Source organism: Balaenoptera musculus, chromosome 15, assembly GCF_009873245.2.
Source record: "Balaenoptera musculus isolate JJ_BM4_2016_0621 chromosome 15, mBalMus1.pri.v3, whole genome shotgun sequence".
NCBI lineage: Eukaryota > Metazoa > Chordata > Mammalia > Artiodactyla > Balaenopteridae > Balaenoptera > Balaenoptera musculus.
The window spans coordinates 43560788-43587675 of record NC_045799.1 but is presented as its reverse complement, the minus strand read 5'-3'; the positions used below and the strand labels follow the sequence as shown (position 1 = coordinate 43587675).

Here is a 26888-nt window from a genome sequence, read left to right as displayed (position 1 = left end):
CCACTCCTGCCCTTCATCTGGTGCCCACCCTCCCACAGGTCCCAGCCTACACGTCCTCACTCTATTATGGAGCACTTCTCTTCCCTTGGACCTCATGCCTCCCAAACTCTTAACTCTTCCTGCGATGTATCCAACTTGCTGCCCCTCTGTGGGCAGGGGCTGGATGCCCTGTTCCTGTTTGGACACCTGCAGCCTGACCCAGGCCTCAGAGCAGAGGAAGCACCTAAGCTCTGGATGACGGATGGACCTCCCAAGTCCCTGAGCTGGAGGGCAATGTGGGGTCTAAATGACACCAGGTTGGCCCCATGCCCAGGGGAGGGAACAGACCTCTTCTCGTCTTCATGGCTTAGTCTCTCAAGAAGTTTTCTTTTTGGTCTAAATCAGGGCTTCTAAATTCCCCAGGATCCCCAGAGGACTTATGAGCATGTAGCGAGGCCTCACTCTAAGTCTCTGACTGAGCAGGCCGGGGTGGGCCTAAGCATTTCACTTCTACCAAGATCTGACATGATGCTGTGGTCCAGGACCACGCTCACACTGGCGGACGTATGCACACGTGCACTCACGTCTACCTGGTATGTATATTCCCGATTCCGGGGGGGCTTTCTTTTTCCAATGGGGACAGGAGTACTTAAAGACCCTTGCGAGCTCTGTAAGACATCTGGCCACGCCCCCACTGGATGGCAGCCTGGGGTCATGGTTAAAATCATGCTCTAGAGCCAGGCCGCTGTCCAACCACTCGCTAACTGCTAACTGCAGACTCGCTTGTTTATCTATAAATAGCACCGCTAAATCTCACTCTTTTAATCCGTGGTGGTGGTAATGGTTCCGGACTCTAGGAGTCACGGTAGTAATTAGATGCCACTGGAGTTTTCCTGCCATGGGGTCAGATGGTGTGGCTGTGTCCCCAAGGGAAACACAGTTCACAACTGCCGTGGACAACACTCAGATGACACAGCGCCCAGAGAAAAGCACAGTGCAGGGTCTGGGGCGACGTGGCTCTACAACGCCATGTGTATGTTGGCTCTTAACACGTATGCATGGCTCCTGCTATTGCCTCAACAGCAGAGAGAAAAACAAAAGAGGAAGGAGGAAGGGAAGGAAACTCTTACATCCCCCATTGTTAAAAAAGTCTCCACCCAAAGAACTGGGCAGTGGGACAAGGAAATTTCCTTTCCAAGTATTTCCAAGAAGAGTTGGGCAAGAAGAGAGTGCAATTTAAGGATTGGCTCAAACCCGACCTCTTATTTCAAGCCTTTTCCAAATTTCCCAGCACACAATGATCTCTCCCTCCCACCACACCATTCAGCGCTCACTCATCTTCCCAGCTCTGCTAAACCCTCCCCCATCTGGGTCAGAATGTCCCTGCGGGCAGAGACCACGTCCCTAAGATTCCTTCAACATGGGAGGGGGGCAGGGGATGGTGTAACACTTACTAATTCTCCCCTTAGCAGCTGTAAAAACCTTGAGAACGTTCCCCAGTGTGGATCTGCTCCTTTACTGATCTGTGGTCCGTCTCATTAGAATGCAGGCTCCGAGGCACTGGGGCATTTTCTGCACCATTCACCACCAAACATGAGTTGGAGCCTTTATTTCCACATCTGTACAAGGGGGGCCACCAGACACTTCATGTTGGTGTCACAAGGATGATGTGAGATGAAGCATCATCTCATTCACCTAAGGGCAGGTCTGCACCCGGGCCTGGCACGGCTCTGCAAGCAGGTAAGCTGATGTGTGTGGTGGGTTTGGGTTTGTTTTTAAGAAAAGGTGACGAGAGGGTCATCATTTCCATCTTAAACATGTACACACAAAGGCTGGCATTTTCATTCAACGAACTCTTGCTGGTTGTTTAAATGCATCCCTGCCCCTCCCCACTTTACAGAAATTCAATTTTAATCCAAAGAGATAAGGGAGTTAATATTCACAAAAGAATTCACAATAGGTTTTCTTTAAATAGAAAACCTCCTTGGTACAATTTGAGGTATTACATCAGTCACAAAAATTGTATTTGCCAACTTTCCAGAAGCATCTGCTATTTAAAGTAAGTCGCGTCTCTAACAACTGGGGAGGATTCAGACTTTTCTGAGGGACGCTCCTTCTGAGACCTGAGGTCATGTGTCCACTTAGAGTTCCTTGAAGGACCTGAGAGAGCTACTTCAGTCGCTGGAAGGAAATGCAACCCAGGAGGCAGGCTCTTGCCATCTCAGTGTGTCTGCCATCTGAATTATTCGAGGCACGTCATGAAGAGGAGAGAGCTACAGCGAAATGGTTTCCACTGCTGCAAGGAATGTTCCCAAAAGCGTCCAAGGAATCTCTGTGTTCAATGCTTAGTTAACAACAGTGTCTCTATACCCGAGCTTGAAAGTAAGAATAAACACACTTGTTTTTTAAACTCAGACTCAAAGGAGAGTTTAGTTTTGTGTTTTGAAAGCAATGCGTCACTACCCTCCAGTTCTGCACTTGCAACTTCCTGACATCTCGGAGTTTATACCCAAGGAGCAAAGACGTCTGTTGAGCCCTACAAGGGAAAGAGCCAAACTTCAAAAGCTGGAAAGAATCCTTTTCAGAACGTGGCACTGCAGGGGGTGCTGGCTTTACCTCCCCCACCCAGGGCCTCTGACACCACGACCTACCCACTCCTACAACAACGGCCTGGCTCTCCCAGGATCCAAGACGGGCTTTCAGAGCCACGTCGGCCACCTGCGTGCCCTCCCCAGCCACCTGTGTGCCCTCCCCAGCCACCTGTGTGCCCTCCCCAGCCACCTGTGTGCCCTCCCCAGCCTGCTTCCTGGAACAGGCTGATCAGGTGGAAACCCCCATGGTCAAGTTCAGAGGAAGCACAGCAGGCTCGGCAGCACTGATGAACACCAGGTTCAAGGTCACAGCCTCCTCCCAGGATTCATTAATAAATAACAAAGGCCAGTGATTGGGTGCAAGGAATGTTCTAAAGACAGTGCAGAGTGCTTTAGAAGTGTTTTCTCATTCAGTGGTAACAGCAGCCCCAGGTGTCCCCAGGTCACCTGCCGCTGGTCAGAAGCCTAGCAGCCTCTGCCTTGGTCTCTGGGACCTCTGGCCGCCAATGACCCTGGGCCTAGTCACCACCCTGTGAGAAGCCCCTTGTAGGTGCTTTGGGCCACGGCTCCAGCTGAGCCCAGCCTGCAGTTCAGGCCCCAGACTTGGGAGTGAGCAGCACGTAGATGACTAGAGTCACGTAGATGACGGGGAGCAGAGGCAAGCCACTGCCGGCCCTGTCCAAAGTCCTGACACATGGAATCCGTGAGACTAATAGGAACTGGAACAGAATTCAGTTACGCACTATTCTCATGTTACAGAAGAGGAGACGCATGAAAGAACAGTTAGGGGAGAGAGGGAGGGATAAATTGGGAGATTGGGATTGACTTATACACGCTACTATATATAAAATAGATAACTAATAAGAATCTACTGTATAGTGCAGGGAACTCTACTCAACACTCTGTAATGACCTATATGGGAATAGAATCTAAAAAAGAGTGGATATATGTATATGTATAACTGACTCACTTCGCTGTACAGCAGAAGCTAACACAACATTATAAATCAACTATACTCCAATTTAAAAATTAACTAAAAAAAAATAAAGCACTTGGCAAGACTTAAAAAAAAAAAAGAACAGTCGGGGAAAACAAGGATTCAAACCCAGGTGTGACTCCAAAGACACACCTGGAACGACTCAACTGTACAGAACCACCCACAGACTCTTTTTGTTTAACAGAGTCGTCACCAGAACACTCATCCCAATTCTGCCCACTTTAGCAGGTTGGACATAGGTCAGTGGTTCTCAACCTCAAGTGTGTATCAGGAGCACCTGGAGGACCCACCCCTGGGTTTCTGGTTCTGGCCACCTAGGATGGGACATGAGAACTTGTACTTCTAAAAAGTTTGCAGGTTGTGCTGATGCTCCTGGTCCAGGGACCACACTTTGAGAACTGTACGTACAGACCTTCCTGAAGGGGTAAAGGGAGTTTCAAGCAATGCTCCTTTGGAACAAGCCATCATCACACAGACAGATCATGCCAAAACGCCTCACCCAGCCCACAACTTTCTAGTGGCTCCCAGGGCAGCCACAGCTTGGCCTGGTCCTTTTTCATACCATCACCTCTGTGATTTGCAGACACTGGCGAACAGCAGAGATATTCCTGACAGATGAGTGGGTTGCATACACATTTGAGGTGAGAATGCAGCTGAAAAGCTGTTTTTCTACAAGGCAGTTTTCTGAAGTTCAGTTTCTGGCTAAGGTAACCATAAAGGAGAAATAAGTGAAGAAAAAGGGGCAGAAGAGTTGCTTGCTGCTGCACCCTGACCCTGACCTTGACCCTGACCAAATGAGGCTCAGGAGGCCCTTGCTGCCTGTCCCATTATGTCTGTCGTTACCCACCCCCTGCCACCCCACTCCACCCCCGTCTTATCTGAGACTGAAAGGCGGCACATGTTCAGAGCCAACCTTGAATGTCCCGGCAGCCTCAGGCCTCCCAAGTCCAAGGCAGCTTCCAAAGGAGCTGCAACCTTCTGCGCCGTCCCTCTGCACTGGGCTCTCCCCCATCCAGGGCACATTCTGCCAACTCTGCAAACTTAAGGGTTTGGTTTTTTCCCAATAGTTCAAGGACACTTGCTGCTGACTCAAGTTTAGAGAAAACACTTCTCTACTGAGTCATTTTTATTAAACCAGCAAAGCAATATACCATATGAAAAAAAATCTGGTCCGAAGTTCCCTTAAGTTTCTTTGTTTGAAAAATAACTGCAAGATACCACCTATAATTCTATGACTATTTCTGAATTTCACAGGTTGAAATCACTACTACTTATTGGTCAGCAATAAGTGCTGGGCCCGTTCCATCACTCTATGTGCCTTGGCCTCACAACCAGCCCCTCAGGTGGGCATTACTGCCTCCGGTCTACACAGGAGGAGACTGCAGCTCAGAGGAACAGAAAAAATGGGCCAGTAAATGGTGGCGCCTGGGAGATTCAGACCCCACCGCCCAGTTCAGGCCTTGGCCACCAAGACCTACAGATTCTTTCCTTAAACACCCCCTAGACCCCACCTATCCCCAGTTACCCCCTTCCTCCTTGACAGGCAGCCACTCTGACCGCCCCACCTGGCTGCCCATACCCCAGGCCTAGCCTGCCTCGGCCCCCCCTCACTTCCTGGGCCTTCTCCGCTTGCTGGGCAGGGCGTGGGTGCAGTGCACCCTTCCCCACCCCACCCCCATCCCAAATCTTGACGAAACAGTAGTGGATCCAATCTCAGCAGAGACCAGAGGACTGACTGGCGGTGGAGCTGGTTTCTGGGATCTCAATCGCACCAGGTCTAAAGCCAGCCCCGTGGGTCTTGGGGGCGAGAGTGAAACTGAGAACTGGGAGGCCCCACCATTGCCTCCTTCCCGCCCGCGGGCTGACTCCCGCTGCCGGCCGGGCTTCCTCCTCCCCGCCACCCGCCACGGCTCGATTTGTTTACATGAGCAGGGCTGCTCCCCAGGCGGGTCGCCGGCCGGCACCCGGCGGTGACATCGGCCAGAAACTTTTCGGTTCTGTCTCCGGCGCCGGGGCGAGAGCAGGGAGTCCTGCTCCGGGCGCCCCTCGTCGCCTCCACCGCGGCCCGGCGCGCTCGCCGTGCGGGGCGGTGGGGGCCCCAGTTAAACTTGGGGGACGCCGGGCTCCCGAGCCGGGACTGGGGAGTCGGGCCGGGCCGGGAGTCCCCGGGGCTAGTGGCTGGGGGCGGGGTGACTGCGCAGCTCGCCGGGGGCGAGTCCCGAACTCTGAGGAGGGAGCATGTGGGGCCGCCGCCGGCTGGGCTCGGGGTCCCCTCGAACCGCGTGAGCTGGGGCGCCCCGGCCCCCAGGCCCACTCACCGGACACGTTTAACTGGCCTCCCAGGAACCAGCCGATCCTGCCGCTGCGGAAGTCGCAGTCGCTCACAGTATGGAAGGGGGTGTCCCACACGAGCACATCCCGCGCCAGCGGCCCCCAGAAGGCGGCCGGCTCGCTGGCTGCCAGCGCGAGCCGCTCCCGGTACGAGCCGGCCGGCGCGGCGGGGACGGAGGCGCTGCCCCAGAGCCGGAGGGCCGCCAGGTCCCGCGCGCCCACCCAGCGAAGGCCTCCCAGGAGCCGTACGACACCGCGGCCCAAGCAGCGCGCCGCCATCGCGCCTCAGAGCCCCGCGCGGCTGTGGCAACCGTGCCCTCGCGTGCCCGCGCCCCGCCCGTACCCGCCCCGCCCCGGCCCCGGCCCCGGCTCCACCCTCCGGCCAACGCCCCGGCCAGGCCCCGACCCCCGCCCCCGCCCTCCGGCCAACCCCCGGCCCTGCGGGTCCCAGTCCAAAGATTCTACCCCCGCCCCACCTCGTCCCACCTCGCCTCTCTTCTCCCACCCTAGAGCCGGGCCGGGAAGGGAGGGGGAGCAGCTGGGGAAGGGGTCCCAGGGCGGGCTGCCGGGGTTTCAGTTGGTGCGTCCTCAAGCTCCGACGGCTGTGCCGCGCGGGGACCCGCAGATACGCGCGCCGCGGACGCAGGCTCTCCCGGGCGCCCGGAACTGTCTGGCGTGAGAGGGAGCCGGCTCGGCCTCAGGAGACCGGCAGAGCGAGGCCCTTAGGTGGGTCCGAGGACCACCAGTTAGGTCAGTTCAACATCTCAGAAGCTGAAGGCAAAGTATTCATCCTTTTGGGCGCCCTTGCGAGTGAACCCTCTAGCGGCCTGGTCGGCCTGTACCCGTCCCCCGTCCCCCGCCAAGATGCACACACACATAAGCAGCCCCTGTGGGCTATGGGCTGGTCAGGGGTCCTCGGCGCAGGAGGCTGTGGGGACCTGGGGCGGTGGTCTGGGGTCCGGTGCTTTCATGTGGCAGAGAAGTAAACGCTCCACTAACCGTAGCTGATTTGGAACCCTGTGGGGTTTTCGCTCATTGCTCCAGCATCTGTGGCCTGGGTTCAAAACCCTACGTTTCTAGCTCTGTGACCTCGGGCGAGTTCCTTAACGTCTCTGTGCCTACACCACCTCCACTACTGAGCTCCCTGGGTGCCCCTTCCAGGTTGCATGTTTCAGACACCAACTCATTTATTCTTATGCAGCCCTGAGGAGGGGGAAACAGGAGTGATACCTCCCTCCCTGGGCTGCACCCAGGAAGCCCAGTAGTGGAGGTGGTGTTCTTGTTGTCAAGCCACGAAAGATAGAAGGGAACCCACAGAAACTTGTCTCAGCCAGACTCTTAAATATTACAGCGCCCACGAACTAAATACATAATAAATAAGGTAAACAGAAGGAAAAGGGTAGTTTTGAAAACTGGTTGGTTGAGTTCTTTGGGCTTAGGAAACATCCCCTTCTATTAGCTGTAAGAGGAACTTCTGCTGTCAGTCAGCCCCGGGTGTGTGTGTGTGTGTGTGTGTGTGTGTGTGTGTGTGTGTGCGCGCGCGCGTGCTTCCACGTGGTGCCTGCTTTTTAAGGCTGGGGAACCAGTAATAACAGCTAGCACTAGACATGGGCCCTGCTCTGTGCCAAGTGCTTGACCTGCATTTTTCACTTAATTTAAAAATTATCTAATGCTATCAAGTCCCGCCCACTCTCAACTCCTGAGTGGAACAAATGAGGGCACTGAGCCCTAAGAAATAGGCACATGGTGGGCAGAACCCTACTCCCACTTCAATTTCTGCTTCACCACTTGGCCTGAATCACCTTTTTTAATAGAATAAATAAAACTGAAATAGGGAAAGACCATAACTGTGGCCGGGGGCCCCAAAGATGGCCATCAACTTCACCCCCTTGTGTAAGTGAGAAGCTCCCCCTCAAGTGGGCAAGCAGTGCTGCTCTGACTGTCCCAGTCCAGGCCCTGCAAGGCCACAGCTGCAGGCCCTGCTCTCCTGGAACCCAGCTGCCATACTGTTAAGCTCTAGCCTTCTGGAGGAAGAGACGCCATGGAGAGAATGTTACTACAAGTACATGTGCCTGATGCACGGTAAGGCCAAACAATACCGAAACATCAGAGTTTGGAGCAGAGAAACATTTATTGCAGGGCCATGCAAGGAGACAGGTGGCTCATGCCTTAAAAACCCTGAACTCCCCAAAAGCTTTCAGCAAAGCCCTTTTATAGGCAAGGTGAGGGAGGGGCGTGGTTAGTTGTTGCAGACTTCTTGGTGTCAGATCCTTTGTTCTTGAGGTTAGGTCGTGGCCAGGTGACAAAGTTCCTGTAAAACCTCCACCAAAACAAATGTTATTCTCTGTTCTGACAAGAAAGGGAAGGGGAGGCATTTAGTTCTGTCTCCATGCCTCCTTGCAGCTTTTAACACTTAACAAATCCCATAAGCAAAGCAACATCATTACCCTTCATTTTACTTGTTCAAGGTCCCAAGGCTCGACTTTCACCCTCCAAGGCTAAAAGGGGGTCCATGCGCCAGGTGGTTACCTTACCCGGGAGCATTCGTCCAGCACCCAGTCTGGCTCCTCCTGCCAGTGCCCAGGCCCGACTGAAGAGGGAGATCTCAGCTGGCAGCACCCTCATTGCCAAGTCCCCAGACCCTGCCCAGCTGTCATCACTGAGGGAGCCAGGTGCCCAGGACCCAGCTGGCCCTCAGGTCACCCAAGTGGGGCCAGGTCCCTCAGACTGTGACCAATGGAGACCGCCGCCGCCATCAGGTCACGGAGGTGGGGATGGGGGAGAGTTTCGTTCTGCTTCAAGGCCTGGGCCTGGCTAGTGAGCAGCCGGGGCCAGGGCTCTGGAGCTCCGTGGGACACGGTCCCCAGCCTGTCCCCAGGCCCCCCAGGGCAGATGGACGCAATCCGCCTCTCACTGCACTCTCTGCCGCCAGGACCCCCTCCAGCTGACTATAACCGCCAAATAAAGGCGGCTCACCCGCCCCATCCCTATTACAAGAACAGTGGGCAATGTACATGGAATTGACTCTAAAGAAGGAAGTACAAAGCTGGTATTTCCTTCAGGCTGGGTAAAGAGAAGTGATTGTGGATACAGAAAACACTGCTGAGCCGATCAGGTGGTACAGAATTGCACTTCCTGCAGCCCAGTTTACCCAGGATGAGGCCACTGAGGCCAAGGCTGCCAGCTGCCTCCTGGAAGCGGCTCTCTGGGAACTACGGCAGGTGGAGCCACACCTCACCACCCGTCTGGCCACGTCCACAGAACAGCTTCCCATGGGGCCTTGGCAGTTCTGAGAGCAGCCGGTCGTCCAGGCAGTGCGGGTCACAGAAGCCCCTGCCCTTAACACGGGCAGGACCCTCTGCTGCCGAAGGCTGCAAGTTGGCAGATACAGATGTGGGAGGCCTGGGAGGGTTTTCAGGGGAGCTGGGCTCACTTTACGTCTCAGGCCTGATGTTCAACTCAGAGACGGCGACCCTCACAATCCTAAGAGAAGGAGGCCCTGGTCCTCACTTTACACATGAAAAAGCAAACACAGAGAGGGGACAGGCCCACCTAAGGCTGCACAGCTGGCAAGTGGGGAGCCTGGGCCCCCAGCGCTCACAGCTTTAGCAGCTTTAGGGTGTTTGCCTTCTTAGGCCCTACCTCCCACATTGCTCGGAGCTGCAGCACTGGACCCTCCTAAGAAGCAGTTTTGTAGATACAGGCCCGGGAGACCCACCTGTTCCCCTCAGCAGACCCAGCAGTGAGCCACCAGAGCCCCCTGCTCCTTGGCCCCTGTTCTCCTCCCTCCTCCACCTCCCTTCAGTGACGGCGTCTGTGGACCACCGCCCACCCCGTGTGCCTGGGCCAGCATGGAGGCTGTCAGCTCGACAGCAATGCACCGGACGCAGCCCCTGAGCCCAAGGGCACGACCAAGGAAAGGGGGAGGCAGGGAGACAGGCACCAAATCAAATGACTGAAATGCAAAGCAAAACCAAAACAGAAAATCCACACTAAGAGCCTTGAAGTGGGTAGGAGGAAGGAGAGGACACAGCTGCTGGGGGTCTGGGATGGGCTGCACAAGGGTATCAGGCTCCCTGCCCCCAGGTCTGCATTTCCCGATGTCCCCATGACCCCAGTGTCAGCGAAGACGTGTGGGCACACTCGTATCCATGGCTTCAGCAGTGGGGTCTCCAGGACCCCCACGCAGTGCCCTGTAACACTGCACACCGGATCCCCGGGAGGGAGCGTGCACACAGCAGCCCCAGGGCAGGAGGGTTCACCACCAACGAGTGGGAGAGAGCACAGGTGAAAACCAGAACAGGCTCCAGGTGGCACAGGGCTGGCAACGGTGTCCTCCCAGAGCTGGGGACCCCCATCTGCTGAGGATGGGGCCATGTGGAGCCAGCAGACCTCGGGGTGGGTCTGTTCTCAGGGAGCTCTTGCAACAAGCTCCTTAAATGCCGTCAACACCAGATCCTGGAACCCCTTAACTCCCTCTAGTCCTCTGTGAGCAGGAAAGGCTGGGGTGTCATCCATCCACAAACCACAGGAAGGACTTTGGCTTTTGAGTTCTCCGTGGCCCCCAGGAGACACTCTCACAGCCCACAGTGGTCAAGAGCACCGTCAGAGAAGACAGCGGCATCTCCTGTGATGTGTCGTTGGTACCTCCAGGAACCGGTTCTCTTGCTGCCCAGGTCCACAGGGACCTCACAGCCACGGCCCCTCCCGCTTCTCTGCATGGACACTTGCTGTGGCAGCAGGCCGGAGGTGATCACCAGACATAGCAGGTCCCTCTGAGGGCTGAGCTCTGGGAACTGTGAGCCGTGGCCACCGTCACCCGTGGATCAAGCCCTGGCTTCCTCCTCCGTCCACCTCGAGGAAGCCGGGTGGACAGAGGGCGCTGTCAGGGAGCCAGGACAAGCGCACCAGGCCCTCGTGCTGCCCTCAGCCCACCGTGCAGTAAGTGCCTCGGTGTTGTCATGTGCGAGATGAATGGGTGGGAGCCAGACCCTGAATCCTTCGACTCTCAACCACCAGGTGCTGTGTTCATCCCAATGAGGATATGCCGGACAGAGTATCCGGCTTTTCCTGTTTCCATAAAATCATAGCTTCTAAGGCATGGGGGCTGCACAGGCGTATTTATGGGCTGATGAGCTTAAATCTCATGCCCTCCCCTCCCCGCCCCTTCCCTTGTCTTTCTTTGGCTCCCAACTAGTAGACTGCCCCCTCCCAGCCAGAGGGCTGCTGTTCCCCTCGGTCGGCAGCTACTGTTTCTCCTTCACTTCAGGGCTCCAGCAGTGAAGTAACCATGCCTCCCTCCCCTTACGCCCGAACGCCAGCTCACTTCCTGCGGTCTCCTGTTGAAGCCGGTCCCCCTAGAACCAACTGTATCCTGGACTCAAGTGCAACCAGGGATAAACAGATTTTGGTCCAACAGCTTCTGAGAATGGCAGCAGTTCTGGCTGGGAACGTTTGTATTTTGACATGCATAAAATTAAACATTGAGGGGCTGGGCAGCTAGGGAAGGGGCTCTCAGCTGAGTCTCGGAGTTTCCTTTGAGACCGAACCGCGAGCAGCGGGCAGGTAGAGGGGGAGGATGCCAAGGGCAAGGGGGCAGGACGGCCAAGGGCAACACTGCTCAGAAGAGCCAGCTCCCACACCAAGACCTCATCCTGAACAGCCCGTGGGTTTCCCACACACGCCAGAAAGCCCCCGTGGCCACTTGTCCTCGTGGTTCATCCTGCAGGTCCATCGTCCGGCAGAGGCCTGTGCAGTCCCCTCCCTCTGAACCCGAGGTCCCGATGCTCAGGGGTGGCTGCCTTGTCCCCTTCGTGGTCTCAGGCCAGTGGAAATCCCTGCTCAGACGCTCGTTTGGCAGTGATCACCCTGGATGCTGGGCTCCTCAGGACCAGAGGAGGATGAGAGGTACGGAGTGAAACCAGGGAGCAGCTTCTGGGCTGGTCTTAGAGATGGGTCTCTTTTTCTGCCTGAGAAAGCAGAGGCAGCTGAAAACACGTCACCATCCCTACCTGGGGCCTCAGGAATGTGTCTGGGGCTCCCCAGCCTCTCAGCTCAATCCACCCAAATGTGAGGGTTTATGATATGAGCACGACCTTTAGACAAAGGCCACGACAGGGAAGGGTCAACCAGCAAACATGTGCTGACCGCCTGGGGTGGACACCGCTTCCTCTGGGGCCGGCCCCTGGGGGTCCCAAAGAAATTAAACAGAGCCCAACCCTGAAGGCACCAGCTGAGAATCCAGGAGGGTGTGTGTGGATTGAGCAGGGGCCCAATGAATCTGGATTGATTGATTGATGATTATGGATTGATTGAATGGGAAGATGAGGGATAGAAAACAAAACAATCAAATTTCTAGTACCCAGTGCCCATTTTGACAAACTTTAAAGCTGGCCAACACTGCCACCTGGCGATGGATTCTGCCTTTAACTTTAAAGTTGCCTCAGGACCAGTGGACAGGAAGAACACAGCACGGGCCTCGAAGCCACGTCTCCATCAAGGGAAGTCCAGGAGCATCTCCTGAACAACGAGGCCCTCAGAACAGTCTTTGTCTCTCTAGCGAATTGATCAACGAAGGCTAGTTGGGCCCAGAGCAGCCCTGAACTTGAGGGACAGACACTCTGGGGAAGGAGAGGAGAGATCTAGTGTACACGGCAGAGAGAGATTAAGGTGGTGGACTGAGCATAGGGAATAACGGGAATTATTTATTTTAAATGATGATAAATTGAGAAAAGATGAGGCCTTGTGTGTCTGAGTCCGTGCGGGCTCCTATAACAAAGTATCGTAAACTGGGCAGTTTAACCACAGAAAGGGTGTCTAACGAGACAGTTACATGACTGAAGACATTTCAAAGGGGAGACGACCACAGCCGGTGGCTCAGTGGGTGGGTTGGAAGGATGGGTAGAAAAACAAATTCCTCTACACAAACGTGTTCAAGCTGTGCTTTTAGATGTCTGACCCGCAAGTCAGGCCAGAGCACAGACACATGCCTGCCAACAGGTGGCGCCAGCATGTTATTGGTGATGATTTATTTATTTATCCATTTATTTTGATGGAAAGGGCGAAAAGGCAGCCAGCCTTGGATGAATTTTTAAGAAGTGGGGAGGATCCAAAGAAGTCAGAACGAAACCATGGGTCCCTACCGTTCCCTTTTGATAGATACCTTTCTTTTTTTTTTGGCTGCGTTGGGTCTTTGTTGCTGCACGCAGGCTTTCTCTAGTTGCTACAAGCGGGAGCTACTCTTCATTGTGGTGTGCAGGCTTCTTATTGCGGTGGCTTTTCTTGTTGCGTATCATGGGCTCTAGGCGCAAGGGCTTCAGTAGTGTGGCACACAGGCTCAGTAGTTGTGGCACACGGTTTTAGTTGCTCTGTGGCATGTGGGATGTTCCCGGACCAGGGCTCGAATCTGTGCCCCTTGCATTGGCAGGCAGATTCTTAACCACTGTGCTACCAGGGAAGTCCCTTGATAGATACCTTGTGTGGAAGCCTTAACTTGGAGGATGCTTCTGTAAGAACAGCTTTGTGCACCTTTCCTTGGGCCCAGATGTCATGGGTGTGGTTCTGCTCTCACCAGCCGGGTAATAGATTTGGGAAAGAATACAATACACTTGGGAGATCAGTGCTTTCAGTCCTAAGGTTGTTGAGCCTTTTGCATCATCAGGGAGCCCTGCACGTGGGGCGTCCACTAACAGGGACCATCAGTGGTGACAGGGACACGGCACGCTTATTTTGGGCAGAACACAGCTGTGTGAGAAACTCCCCAGAGGAGCAAACTTTGGCAATATTAGCTGAAGGTGGTCATGCACCAAAACAGGGTATGGAGCAGCCTGTGGGGTCCCTGATAAAATCCTGTGAACGGGACCTGGATGAGCAGAAGTTAACATTGGAAAACAGAGAGTTTCACAGTAATTCTCTGAGAGCAGGTCTCCCTAGAGCTATACCCAGGACAAAATCCTTGGTCCCATTCCCAGGATTCTGAAACCTTTGCAATCCCTACTCAGCTTCCAAAGTGAGGCTCTAAGAATCCCAAAAGCAATATCAGATCAATGGCCCGGGGTTCTTTGGCTGCCATTACACATGTGTTAAATCATCACATTGTACACCTCAAACTTACACAATGGTATATCAATCATATCTCAATCAAGCTGGAAAAACAGAGATAAGGGGTCTGATGGTGTATGCATCTTAATCTCAAATGGTTCAGGAAAATATAATGTGTGGACAGAGAGGTGAGATGATAGATGGATGGAAAGAGAGGCTGAGGCTTGGTAAGCCTCACTGAAGAAAGACCCACAAAACTGTCAGCAAAATAAAATGGTTGCTTTGAACCATAGCCTTGGGGCAACTGAAGCATCTTCTAGACCCAAACATCTAAAAGCTTTATAGGGCTTCCCTGGTGGCTCAGTGGTTGAGAATCTGCCTGCCAATGCAGGGGACACAGGTTCTAGCCCTGGTCTGGGAAGATCCCACATGCCGCAGGGCAGCTGGGCCCGTGAGCCACAACTACTGAGCCTGCACGTCTGGAGCCTGTGCTCCGCAACAAGAGAGGCCACGATAGTGAGAGGCCCGCGCACCACGATGAAGAGTGGCCCCCGCTTGCCGCAACTAGAGAAAGCCCTCGCACGGAAACGAAGACCCAACACAGCCAAAAATAAATAAATAAATAAATAAAATTAAAAAAAAAAATTAAAAGCTTTATAGTTCTGCCTTTCACAGTCGTCTAATCCGCCAGGACATATTTTCCTGTGAGGTGTGAAACTGATGTCCATTCCATTTTTCCCCATTTGGATAAACAATTGTCCCAATAACGTATCAAAAAAGTGAGCCCTTTCCTTCGTGGCCGGCCTTGCCACCTCTGTATCCGCACACGCGTATGCTTCCTGCTTTTGGGTCTGTCTGCTTCCCCAGCCAGCACTCTCAGGCCTGACCATACAGCTTCACCCAAGTGTCCACAAGTAGCAGAGCAAGTCACCGCCTCCATCTGCTTCGAGGCCCTCCGTCTGCTCTTCTGGCCCTGAGCCTTATAAACTTGAGAATCAGCTTAGCAAGTTCACTTAATTTCTCTGCAGCTCAGTTTCTCACCTGCTGTGAGAACAAAAAAAGACAATATGGACATGATTTGTAGACCACAGAGAATGATAGTTTTAGTTTATTGTATTTATACTGGTAAACTTCAGAAAACGACACTGATTGCTATATCTTGTTCTTTTGTCATTTCTGAAAATATCTCCTGGAGTCACGCATGTTTCTCAGGCACTGATGTGCTTCTCCTGTCACCAAAGTGCAGCGGGGGTGACACTGGTTCATAGTAGGAATTTGTCCAAATTCCTTGCTAAAATTATAATTTTTTAAAAATCTCCTTTTAGGCTTTTATAGCCACATTTCAGCTGGAAGGCAATTTTGAAAGCTGGAAACAATTCAGTCCTGCTGTCAGTGGTCAGATTCCAATTTGCTGCATGATTTGAGTACGGGTTGAAGGGGACTGTGTGTTTCCTGTCAAGCTGGCACTTGTGTTGACCTGACAGGAGACGCAGGCAAAATACGGACTCTATCATTAAACATTTTCATTGTATTTTTTTTTTTTTTTTTTTTTTTTATTCACACACACACACACTGTATTTTATTTTTACAAGACATAAATAGACTGACACCAAGCATTGTACATGAATGACCACAACAAAAGCAACAATGATTGCAATTACCAAACATGAAACACACTCATACTATGTCATAATATTGACATTCAGTCCAGTAATCCTCCACTGTAACAGCTCCTTTACTTTGCAGTGAAAATTGATTTGTATATTCTTTGCCTCTGAGTCCTTGTGGGATTTTTTTTTTTTTAAATTCAGACAGAAAGTCACAAAAATTATACTCATCCTCATCAGTTCACTCAGTCCCATGTAATTAATTTTTTTTCATCTTGATCTTTTGTTAGCACTTTTATGAGTTCATCAGTTTTTCATTAGAGTTCTGAAAATGCTTATTCATTCAGTTCAGCAGTACAGTCAGTTACCAGAAACCTGTACTTGTCAGAGTCTTTTCCATGAATTTCTTGAAGATGAAACCCTTTTATAGGAACATATTTGCAAAATCATCAGAGTACACCCAGAACTGTCTGTAAATGACAAAAGACTTAAAAATGACCACGGTTAAAGATTTGATGAAAGTTCATACTAATGCAGTTGACAAGAAAATTAGTTATTTCTGAGATATACATTTTAAAGTAATAACTAGGATTATTACTTATAACATTATACCACATTGTATTTTTAAATGAGATTTTGCCCTGTGTGTGCTTAGCCCTAAATTGAGAAAAAGGAATTTCTATTTTAATATTATTAATATTAATAATCACTATTTTATTAAATTTTTACATACTAACTTTACAAAACTTAGAAAATATGAAAAAAAGACCAAAAGTATCCATTTACCCATGATCCAAAGATAAATGCTCTGAAAGTTTCAAAGGAATTTCATCTGTCTTTTCTTCTTTTTTAGTGTCGCATATACTATTTCACATCATGCCTGTGGCCAGCCTGTCCCTTGGCTGGTCAGCGGCCACTCCTTTTTCTTCTTTGCTGGAAGGAGTCCAGTTATACTTACTTTTAGGGCAAGAGGAGCTTCGGGACCGCAGGTGAATTTTTGGTCTAAGCTCAACAAGGAATTCTGCCCCCTTGACTCACGATTGGTTTAGGCCTGAGAGTGACAGCAGTTCTGACCAATGGGGGATGAGGAAGCATGTCGAGCGCCCAGCACCCCGACCTGGACAAACAGGGCAGGCGAAGGAGGCAGAAGGACAGACCCTACCTGGGTCCCCCAGCTGCTGGAAGGCCCAGCCCAGATTTAAGTTCACCGGACAGTGCACGGTTGTCCGCGTTGGGCACGTCCCTCTCCTGCGCCCGGCGGCCCCCAGGTGGAGTTCTGCTGTGCCCCTGGGGCTCTTCTTAAACGCTGTTTGCACAGCGTTCCAACCGGTTATTATCCCATGATTTACTTAGTGGATCCCATGTTGATAAATAATGATGATGACAAGTGTTCTCATTGGGGTCTTGATACTAATGGGAATGCCAGTAATAGTGTAACAATAGTATTTATTTTTCTCTTTCTCTACCATGCTGGAAACCGAGGTAAGCACTTTACTCACATCCTTCCATTTAATGTCCACGAAAACAAGGGTGTTGTATTATGATCCCCATTTTATGATTGAAAAAACTGAGACATTGGTGTTCTCAGACATTTAAAATGGTCTATATTACTGATTCTAGTCCCTTTCTCTTTTGCCTCTTCCTGTTTTCTCCTTTTTTAGATAATTTTGCCTAGAAATTTGTCCACTATTTGTATGGTTCTATGGCAGTTAAGTTTCTTTATTTCATTTTTATTCTGCTTTACATATTTTTTTCTACTTGTATCCTTTTTTGGGTTTGTTTAGGAGTTTTCAATCAGCAACTTTTTTTTATAATTACGTTTAATTTTTTTTTTTTAACTTTTAAAATTTATTTTTGGCTGCGTTGGGTCTTCGTTGCTGAGCACGGGTTTTCTCTAGTTGCAGTGAGCTGGGGCTACTCTTCACTGCGGTGCGCAGGCTTCTCATTGCGGTGGCTTCTCTTGTTGCGGAGCATGGGCTCTAGGCATGCGGGCTTCAGTAGTTGTGGCTCGTGGGCTCAGTAGTTGTGGCGCACGGGCTTAGTTGCTCCGTGGCATGTGGGATGTTCCCAGACCAGGGCTTGAACCCGTGTCTCCTGCATTGGCAGGCGGATTCTTAACCACTGCACCACCAGGGAAGCCCCCACTCGGCAACATTTCATGAGTATCTTTCCACGTAAGTATGCCTCATTGTTATCATTTTTAGTGGCTGCGTAATATTTTATTTTATGAGTGTGCTGTATGTAAGTTGCACAGGTTACTAGCTCCCTCCCCCAAACTCAACCCTGGATAAACTAGGAAGAGAGATGGAGGCAAGAATTTGAGAACCGGCCTGAGGCAGCAGAGGGTCCAGAACAGGTGTGGCCACATCGCTCAGGGCCTGCTCTGCGGGTCCAGCCGGAGAGAGAGAAAGTGACTTCCAGATTCTTCCCAGCACCTGCCCTCCCGCCGTCAGCCCCAGGCTTCAGCTGAGATCTTGGTGCCAGAATGAATGAGAGAAGGTGTGGCTCATTGTTAGCTGCTGTTGCTGCAGTAATGATAGGTGACATTTAATTTTCACAATAGCCTGGGACAATCACAGGATGAGAGAAACAGACCAAAGGAAGGAAACTGTGTTTTCTCATCCGGAGAGACGGGAGAGCTAGGCCCAGTCCGAAGGGTGGCGGTGCCCATTCCCAGAGGAAGCCACCTGCTTAGAGGGTCCTCACCCTCCTTCCCACGCCTTCTTCTTCAAGAAGAGCCATGTTTCCCCCTCAGCCTCCCCATAAACAAGGTGCAAGCTCTGGACTCTGAACTCAGAAAAGAGAGTTAGACACCGACGCTGCCCCATAGGAGTTTACAGAGCGACACAGGGTAAGTGCTGCAGCCTGAGCGTGAAGTGCTTGGGGTATAATGTTTCCGGGCTAATGGAGGCACCCTCAGCAGGGCAGCAGGAGGTGCAAGTGCGGACAGAGGGGATGTATGAGACACGAGCACAACACAAAACGTTTATTTTTAAATAATAAATAAAGGAAAGGAAATACAGGCAAGGAAACATTCACGAAATCAAGTCACTAAAGTGCTCTCAAACATAAATTTTAAAAAACCAAGAAGCCTGGTCTGAACTTAAAACACTGTTTATAGATATTCAACAGTTGTTCAGATATGGTCCTGTGCTGTTTCAGAAGGGAAGGGAGAGAGGGCTTTCTTAGTGGAGGAGTTCCACAGACCCGATCAAATGACACTCAGGAGGACATAGAATCATTGCCTAACAAGAAAATGAAAATGTCCAAAGCCAAGTTCAAGGTAAAGATGTTATGTTTCATTCATATGAGGTCTGCATGAAGTCTTCAGTATTTATGAAGATATATGATTCTCTGTAGGTTAAATAATTTTGTATTTTTGGATTCAGAGTAAGGACAGCAGACTTAACCTGTGAGTCTACACAGTATATTGAACCAAATCTTGGGATGTCTGGCAGTGAAAATGGGTTTTGGACTTAAAATCCTCCCTCCTCAAGTTCTACAGAAGAGAATAAAAGTTTTACACCAAATTAACTGATTCATGTGCCTTTAAGAAATGGTTTCCATTCTAGAATGAAATGGAATTTTCCATAAGTCACCATTTGTCTTCTTAAAGCAAGTGGCATTGCATTTCATCCTGACACCGGAAGAAGAAAATCCAACTGAGAGTATTTGTCTTCGACAACTTTTGTCTTTTGAAAAAAGCTGGTGAGGAATGTGCACATTTCCAGCCTTTGGTGGGGGAGGGGGGACCTGCAGCTTCATAAGGCCCCCTCCTTCCCTGGCTGGAGCCCCTCTAGCCCCTCAGAGTCTGAACATCCTTGGGCACCAGACCCCTGCTGCGCTCTCTTGGTCTCCTGACGTGTGGTGCTGGAGAGATCAATGGCCACGTCTTCCAAGCCGCTCTCAGGGCTGCCTTCCTCCAAGCCCCTCTGGGGTCCTGCCTGATGTGGGCTAGAACCTTCCTTGAGATGGTCAGAGCCCCAGAGTCCTGCCAGCTTTTCTTCACTTTCTGCTTTCCTTATCATCCCTGTGGATTTTTTATGCATCCCTTGCAAAAAAGGAAAATAAATAAAAACTAGATAAATATCTCTAAATACAGCAATTAAGTAAATTTCTTCCATGTCACTGTTCTCTAAATCCCATTAGAATTTCCCTTATTGGTACCTGTCTTGGGGCCTGCAGGAGAGTCTCGTAGGTAACTCTCAACATCAGGGGTTGTAGACTGGTGTCTGCCAGCTGGACACAGCCAGCAAAAGTGCCTTGTTTGGATGACATGGTGATTTTTAAATTTTTATTTTAAAACTTGTTGGCAACATTTTAAAATCAGGAGATTTACATCAAAAGTCAGACTTCCAGCTTCTCTCAAAAAGTCCGATGTCTGGCAGCACGAGGCCCAGTTTCTTGTTTGGCCACAGACCTGCGGACTCAATAAGCTCCACCCCACCTGCTCGTGTAAACTCAGAGAGGTGGGCCCGGTTACCTGCCCAAAGTTCCCTCCAGGCTCTCCAACCCTTGAGGGCAAAGACGATTGGTTTCTCCAGTCCCGGCATAGTGTCCGGTGGGTAGGGGTTCAAAAAGTGTTTGCTGAACAAAAACCCTCCTCCTCCCCAGCCTAAAATGCCCCCTCGGCCCCCTAATCCTAATCTCACACCCTGCCCAGCGTGCTGTCTGTCACTCATTCCTCCAAGCCCGAGGGTCTCTGGTAACAGCCAACAGACCAGTAAGGGTGCCAGCTCCTCAGAATGCCCAGCCTCAAAGCTTGGACCTCACCAGTGCAGACTGTTCCAGCACCAAAAACTAGGGGACAGAACAGCTACGCGGCAGATTATTAATGGCCGAGCCAGGACCAGGAACTGGACCTCCTGAGTCCAGGGTGCAAGGGGTTAACAGTCTGCAGGTTCACTGCCTGAGCCTTCCCGCTTCCTATTACCATGAGCTCTGAACTGTATGGTTTCCAAAACCTCTAACAGCTCTCAACATTTGGGAAACATATTTCATATAATGAAAGTGTGTCATTCCACTCATAAAACCAGGGCCTGATTGGACCTGTCTACACACTGCCTACATAGTTCCAATGAAAAATAAGGCAACTGATCAAAGTCCAAGCCTTGTAATTAATTAAAAATCGGATGTGATATTCTGGGCCTGAATCTGAGTAAATTTACATTGCTTGGCTTGGCAATGGCCACCGGGCATGGGGACCCCCAACATCTCTGGCAGGGCGCGGCCACAGGACCCTCTTCCTTACCCAGAAGCCAGGGCACACAGGAGCCCAGCGGGCCGCCCTCCGCGGAGCCGAGGACTGAGTCGGGCAGCGGGATGCAGTGTCGCACCATCGCCCCGTAGAGCCCGTACTCAGCCATCACGCTGCTGCCGTCCCAGCGCTTCTCCCGCTTCCGCCACTTGGCCCGCCGGTTTTGAAACCAGACCTGGATTGAGGCGGGAGGGGAAGCAGAAGGGCTTACGGGAGGAGACCCCAGCGCCGAGGGGCACAGGTGCACCCTCCCCGGGGGCACCTGGGACCCAGGCCTTTCTCGTGGCTCGCAGGACTGGTCGTGCTGGGTGATCGGGACCAGTTTCCACCGAGGTTTCCACGGAGTCAGGGATGACAAAACAAAATCAGAGTATCCCCCAGTGTGTAAAGAAGTCGATTTTACACCGATGGGAGCGGTTCCCCAGGGCAATGGTCTCTTCTAACCTCGGTTGTTGGATTGCTTTATCTTAATAATAGTGTCGAATATTGTTAAGCTGCTTAAAAAGAGTGAGTGAGTGGCATCCCTTCTGACCTGGCAAGGATGTGCTGTCAGCACAGAGGCTGAGGCACACACAGGATGGCTTTCTGTAAAGACAAAGACCAATCCTGTGTGCCTGTGAGTGCGTGTTCCAGGGCCAGATGTGCATATGGCATGGGGGCGGTGTGCAGAAAGGCCTCGTCAGGCTATTTACACTGGTTTCTTTGAGGGCTTGCAATGGAGTGATAGTCATTTTTTCATTGATATCTTGACATAGTTTCTAGATGCAGCACACACTGTGTAATTTTTAAGAATGATTTAATAAAAGGAAAAAAGGCTTGAAGGTTACAGGGGTCATCCTCTCTAAATGAACACAAAGGAAGGCTCTGGCATCTAAGTGACCTTCGGTTTGGGTGCGGAGGGGGAAGTGCTGGGCTGTTTAGAGGTGGCTGTGGGCTGACTCATTGCGTGTAAGGACAGCGTGTTCTCTGTGGTGCCTCTGGGTGGTGGGACCTGCACCTGTATTCGGTCTTCGGGGAGTTCGGTCTTCACGGCCAGCATTTCCCGGGCGTACACATCAGGGTAGTGGGCCTCGCTGAAGGCCTTCTCCAGCTCTTCCAGCTGGTGGGCGGTGAAGACGGTCCTGGAGGGAGGCCCGAACACACACGTGGGCACGTGTCCACAGGAGGCTGCAAGGCTTCCAGCCTCAGAGGACCCCATGCCTGGCCCCTCTTGGTCCACTTCATGAAAACTGGATGCCCCACCTCCGAATGATTAGCCTCTGGAAAGTCCACAATTTAGTTCAAACCAAACAAAGTTCTTTAGGTCTTTTTTTCTCCTCAATGAATTCCATCAACTCATTCTAAGAAGACCCATTTTAAAGGCCCACCAAATTGTGTCTTTAAAATGCTACAGAGGCTGACCTGCAGCCCCCTGGGAACTGCAGAATTACATTCCCAAATGGCTACTGAGCCCTTCCCGCTGCTGCCCTAACGCAGGGCCAGCTGGTTCTCAGGCACTGTGTCCCAAGGAGAGGGGTGAGGGCAGGTACCTATGCCTCCGCTTCTTCCTCTTGCCGGGGGCGGGGGACGCCTTCAGGTCACTTCTGTCTTCAGATGGGCTGTCCTCATCTGTTAGCACAAGGAGAGAGGGAGGACTTTAAAGGTGAGCATATTTTTCACTTTGTTTTCTGGATTTTACTTTGAGGATTGACTCTATGAACCTGTTGGGAATGTGAATATTTACAAGCTCGCATTTTTCACACCATGCTCCAGGTGCTGAGCTTAGCACTGCTCATGCATTATCACCGTTATTCTCCATAAATTAAAAGAACTCCAAGGCAGCTGCTATTATTATTCTCTTTTTACAGAGGAGGAAACCAAGGCACAGAGAGATTAAGTAACTTGCCCAAGATCACACAGGTAGTCAACAGTGAGGCTGGGATTCAAACCCCAGACTGTGTGAAGCCAAAGCTACTTGAACACTAATTGCATTTCCTGTCCCTTCAGCTGCCAAATTCATCCACTTCCTTCTGCCTCTGTCTCACCTTCCTCATCTTAACCAAAACACCAACATTTCTTAAAGGGAGGACGGAGGTTTGTGACATCAGACCCTCATCAGAGCTGGCCCCCTGCCCTGCTGTACCGATTCCAGACCTCTGGAAGTGGGGTCTGGGAAATTCCTTCTTGGCAAGTGTGCCCAGATGATTCATAGATGGCAGGTGAAATAATTTTAAGAACCCACTCCCGGGGTTTCCCTGGTGGTGCAGTGGTTGAGAGTCTGCCTGCCAATGCAGGGGACACGGGTTCGAGCCCTGGTCTGGGAAGATCCCACATGCCACGGAGCAACTGGGCCCGTGAGCCACAATTGCTGAGCCTGCGCGTCTGGAGCCTGTGCTCCGCAACAAGTGAGGCCGTGATGGTGAGAGGCCCGCGCATCGCGATGAAGAGTGGCCCCCGCTTCCCACAACTAGAGAAAGCCCTCGCACAGAAACGAAGACCCAATACAGCCATAAAATAAAAAAATTTTAAAAATAAATAAATAAATAAAGAATTAAAAAAAAAAGAACCCACTCCACTACGCTTTATCTTTTGAAATCCATTATATCAGAAGATCTAGGTTGAAAGGAAGGTTAGAAGACCAAACTATTGTCAGGTTCATTGTTAAAAAGCATATTTGCTTCAAAACACTAAAAAGTGAATTAAGAAATGCAAAAATAGTAAAATAATGTCAGTTTTACTCCTACATCAATTACTTCACCAGAAAAATTGGATTATAATATTATGCTATTCACGCTGTCCAATCTGGTATACCAATAGATATATAAGGTTATTGAGACGTGAAATGTGGCCAATCTGAATTGAGACCAGCTGTAAACATGAAACAGTCAGTGGATTTTGAAGACTTAATACCCTCAAAAGTAAAATATTAATAATTTTTATATTGAGTACATGTAAAATGACAATGTTTTGTATGTAATGGATTAAATAAGATAGAGTATTTAAATTTGTTTCAACTATGTATTTTTCCTTTTTAACGTGGCTTTGAGAAACTTTCGTTACTCGCAGTCACATGATGTTTCTACTGGACAGTGTTGGTCTTGGTCTTGAGAAACGCCCTCACAGACTAGGATGCAGTTGCATTTTGCCTTTAGTTTTATGGTCCTCACACAGAAAGAGCCCATCCTATGAAGGTGGTTCCTGCATTTTTAGTGAAACAACTAATAGTGGGGTTCATTTGATCTTACCTAGACACTCATGAAACAAAGTCCTTTTAGAGCTGGGTGGACGTTGGCCTGCCTGCTGATTCCGCCTGCTTACTTTTTTTTTTTTTTTTTTTTTGCCGCGCTGCGGGGCATGCATGCAGGATCTTAGTTGTTCCCGGACCACCGTACCCCCTTCAGTGGAAGCGTGGAGTCTTAACCACTGGGCCGCCAGGGAACTCCCCTGCCTGCTTCCTTTAATCAGCAGTGGAGACCACTGCACTCTCTCTGCCTCGCTGCCTGGATGCTCAGCTCTGCGGTCCGCTACATAGTTTCTCTCCGTCCATCCACCTCTTCTCGTGTAATTCTCCGTTCTCTTCCCCCACACCCCAAACCTCTCGATTTCTCGGCCCTGTCTTTGTAGATTTCCATTGCTCCCTTCTGTTGCCCACAATCCACCCCGACTTCTCTGAGGAGCTGGGCACAGCTACCATAAGACGGGCGAGCTTGCTTCTCACGTGCTGGAAGGAGGGGAGAAGGGCGGTACCCAGACTCGCTTTTCAGCACAGGGAGGAGGACAGTTCCAGGCCTCCGCCCTGCGCTCTCTAAGAGCCGGACAATTCGTCAATCAATTCAGCGAACTCTCCAGCTCTGGCGGGTACCGCGTTCTGTGCCACTGACAAACGAGGTAGGCCCAGGCCTCCCGACCTCCGCCGTTCCCAGAGGCCGAGCCTCGCGCGGGCGCGGGGGAAAGGCCCCCGGAGACCGCGGCCGGGTCGCTGAGACCCCAGGGCGGGTCCGGACCGGGTGGTGGTGGTGTCCGCGGGGCAGCGGCGACCAGACCCGGAGGAGAGGTCAGGGGCAGAGGGCGCGGCTGCGAGAATGCGTTCCCCGGCGAGGCCACGCTCTGGGGTCCCGACTTCCCTAGATCTGGGGGGCTGCGTTGGGCTTGGCGGAGCCCCGGAGTGTCACCCTGCGCGCTCGAGCCGAGGAAAGGGACAGGAGCGGCACAGACTGGCCTCCTTACCGGACGTCGAGACACTCTCGCTGCGCTTCTGGCGGGCGGCCGGGGTCGGCGGGCGGCCGGGGACTTGCGGGGCGCTGGGCTCAGGCCCCTCGGGCGGCAGGAAGGGCACGTCTGCGAGGAGCAGGCAGGGCGCCCGGGCGGCCGCAGGGGGCTGCGCGCCGAAGCCGCAGAGGAGGCCGAGCCCCAGCGGGAGGGCCCCGCGCGCCAGGCAGGAGCCCCAGAGCCCTGGACCCGCGCAGGGCGCGGCCGCGGGGCCTTCGCAGCCGGATCCCGGCCCGGGGCCAGCAGGTGCGGGCAGCTCAGCCTCCAGGCCCAGCAGGTCGGTGATGGCAAAGCCCCGGGGGCGCGAGCCGGTGGGCGGGCTTCCGGGCACCAGTGCCCTGCTCCTGGCACGCCCGTCGGAAAGCGCGTCCCGGCCGGTCATGGCTTCTCAGGCGGCGAGGCTGGACCCTCTCTCGGTCACCTTTGCGGAGGGGGCGCAGCTCTGAGGACGATTTATACAGTCGGGCGCCAGGAGGGCTCCAATCAGCGGGGCGCGGATGCGTCACGCCTTGGACCCCGCGAGATGGGGACGCCACCAGTCTCCCTCCCTTCGGTCGCCGCCCTCCCAGCTGCGGTCCCCTCAATCAACTCCCTCTCTCCTCTCCTTTCCAGTTGTACCCCTGCCCACCCCCACTCCCGTTCTCGGTGGGAGGAAAATAGGCAGCAGACAACTCTATTCCTAAAATAGAGTCATCCCCTCCCTAAACCTCTACTCTGAAAGCCGCAGGTTCCAGATCCCGATTCTCTTCTCTCCCCTTCGCGATACTCCGGCGGAGGCCCCGCTCGCAGCCTCCCTGAAGCCTCCCTCCCCGCATCCAGCCGCCCATTAAGACCGAGGCCCCATTCCCAGCCACACTCTCAACACTACCATCAATATGACCCCCTCCAGCCTTCCAACGCCACCGCCGGAGGCAGGGTCTTCCCCGAAAATCCCCAAGGGGAAAGGAGTGGAAAACGTTCATTTAACCCGTGCCCACTCCACCTCCAGCCAAACCCACCCCAGCGTTCTAATGGCCGAGCCGTCGGGGTCGCAAAATTCACACATTGAAGGAGCTGAAGAAGAAGTAGAGAGAGACGGGAGCGGCCGGGTTGGGTCAGGGCGTCGGAGAAGGGCGCCAGGTTTTGCAAACTGCATTACAGGAGGTCCAGTGAAATCAGAATTTCAGACGAACTGTGATTCTTTTAAATTATAAGTATGTTCCAGTATTTTATCTGGCGACCCCTAAATAGGGATGGTAAATTGTAAAATAGAGCTTGTGTACTGGGACCCACCCCTCTTCACGGAGGCTAACAAGTTATTGTCAGATTTTACGACTATTCAAAGAAAGCCTGATTTTCACGTGCAGCGCCCATATTTGTTAAAGTTGGCGCGAAACGAAACACGTGGGTAAACCTCTCCTGGCTCGCACTCCGAAAATTTGAGCCCACCCAACCTGAATCGCTCGGAGCCCTGAGCCCACCCTTCTCCAACGCGGAACCCGGGAAGCAGAATCTCTCAGTCCCGCCCCTGAGGGCGAGCGGCCAGGCGGGCGCCCAGAGAGGGGTGCGGCAGCTCTCACAGCGCCACGCGGACGCCCCACGGGTCTCTGCGCGCACCAGAGCCGGAGTCGGACCCCGAGCCGAGCCGGGACGAGCCGGAGCCCGAGCCGAACCGGAACCCGAGCCGAGGAGGAACCCGAGCTGGAGCCGAACCCAGCAAACCTACAGCTACAGCTGGCTGCGCCTCGGGGTGGGTCCTCTGCAAACGTGAGGATTAAACGAGGGGCTTCCGATAAAGATAATTACAAGAGGCTGCGCATTAACTTTTCATTATTAAAAGAAGACCCAAATCTGCCCCT

At 52.2% G+C, this 26888-nt stretch overlaps 2 protein-coding genes across 3 annotated transcripts in view; both read right to left on the bottom strand.

The window, feature by feature from the left end:
- ACSS1 (acyl-CoA synthetase short chain family member 1) overlaps positions 1 to 6188 on the bottom strand; it is a 41976-nt gene extending 35788 nt beyond the window's left edge. For both annotated transcript variants that reach the window (XM_036825516.1, XM_036825517.1), the window contains exon 1: positions 5886 to 6188. In XM_036825516.1, the coding sequence (XP_036681411.1) occupies positions 5886 to 6177 (292 nt within the window). In that variant the 5' untranslated portion in view covers positions 6178 to 6188. The remainder of the gene's footprint in view (positions 1 to 5885) is intronic.
- Positions 6189 to 18516: 12328 nt separating this feature from the next.
- Positions 18517 to 25470, bottom strand: VSX1 (visual system homeobox 1). Its single transcript, XM_036826914.1, has 5 exons — positions 25009 to 25470; positions 22332 to 22410; positions 21800 to 21923; positions 20797 to 20977; positions 18517 to 19596 (listed from the first exon to the last, which is right to left on the bottom strand). The coding sequence occupies exons 1-5, from the start codon at positions 25430 to 25432 to the stop codon at positions 19307 to 19309; spliced, it is 1098 nt and encodes a 365-aa protein (XP_036682809.1). The 5' UTR covers positions 25433 to 25470; the 3' UTR covers positions 18517 to 19306.
- Positions 25471 to 26888: the final 1418 nt, after the last annotated feature.

What these genes read in the sequence shown, in the direction of transcription:
- VSX1 (XM_036826914.1), bottom strand. Translation starts at nt 25,432, where the DNA reads ATGACCGGCCGGGACGCGCTTTCCGACGGGCGTGCCAGGAGCAGGGCA. An exon ending in CGAGAGTGTCTCGACGTCCG is followed by an intron (nt 22,411 to 25,008) that starts GTAAGGAGGCCA and finishes TTGTGCTAACAG; the next exon opens with ATGAGGACAGCCCATCTGAA. An exon ending in TCCCCGAAGACCGAATACAG is followed by an intron (nt 20,978 to 21,799) that starts GTGCAGGTCCCA and finishes GCCTCAATCCAG; the next exon opens with GTCTGGTTTCAAAACCGGCG.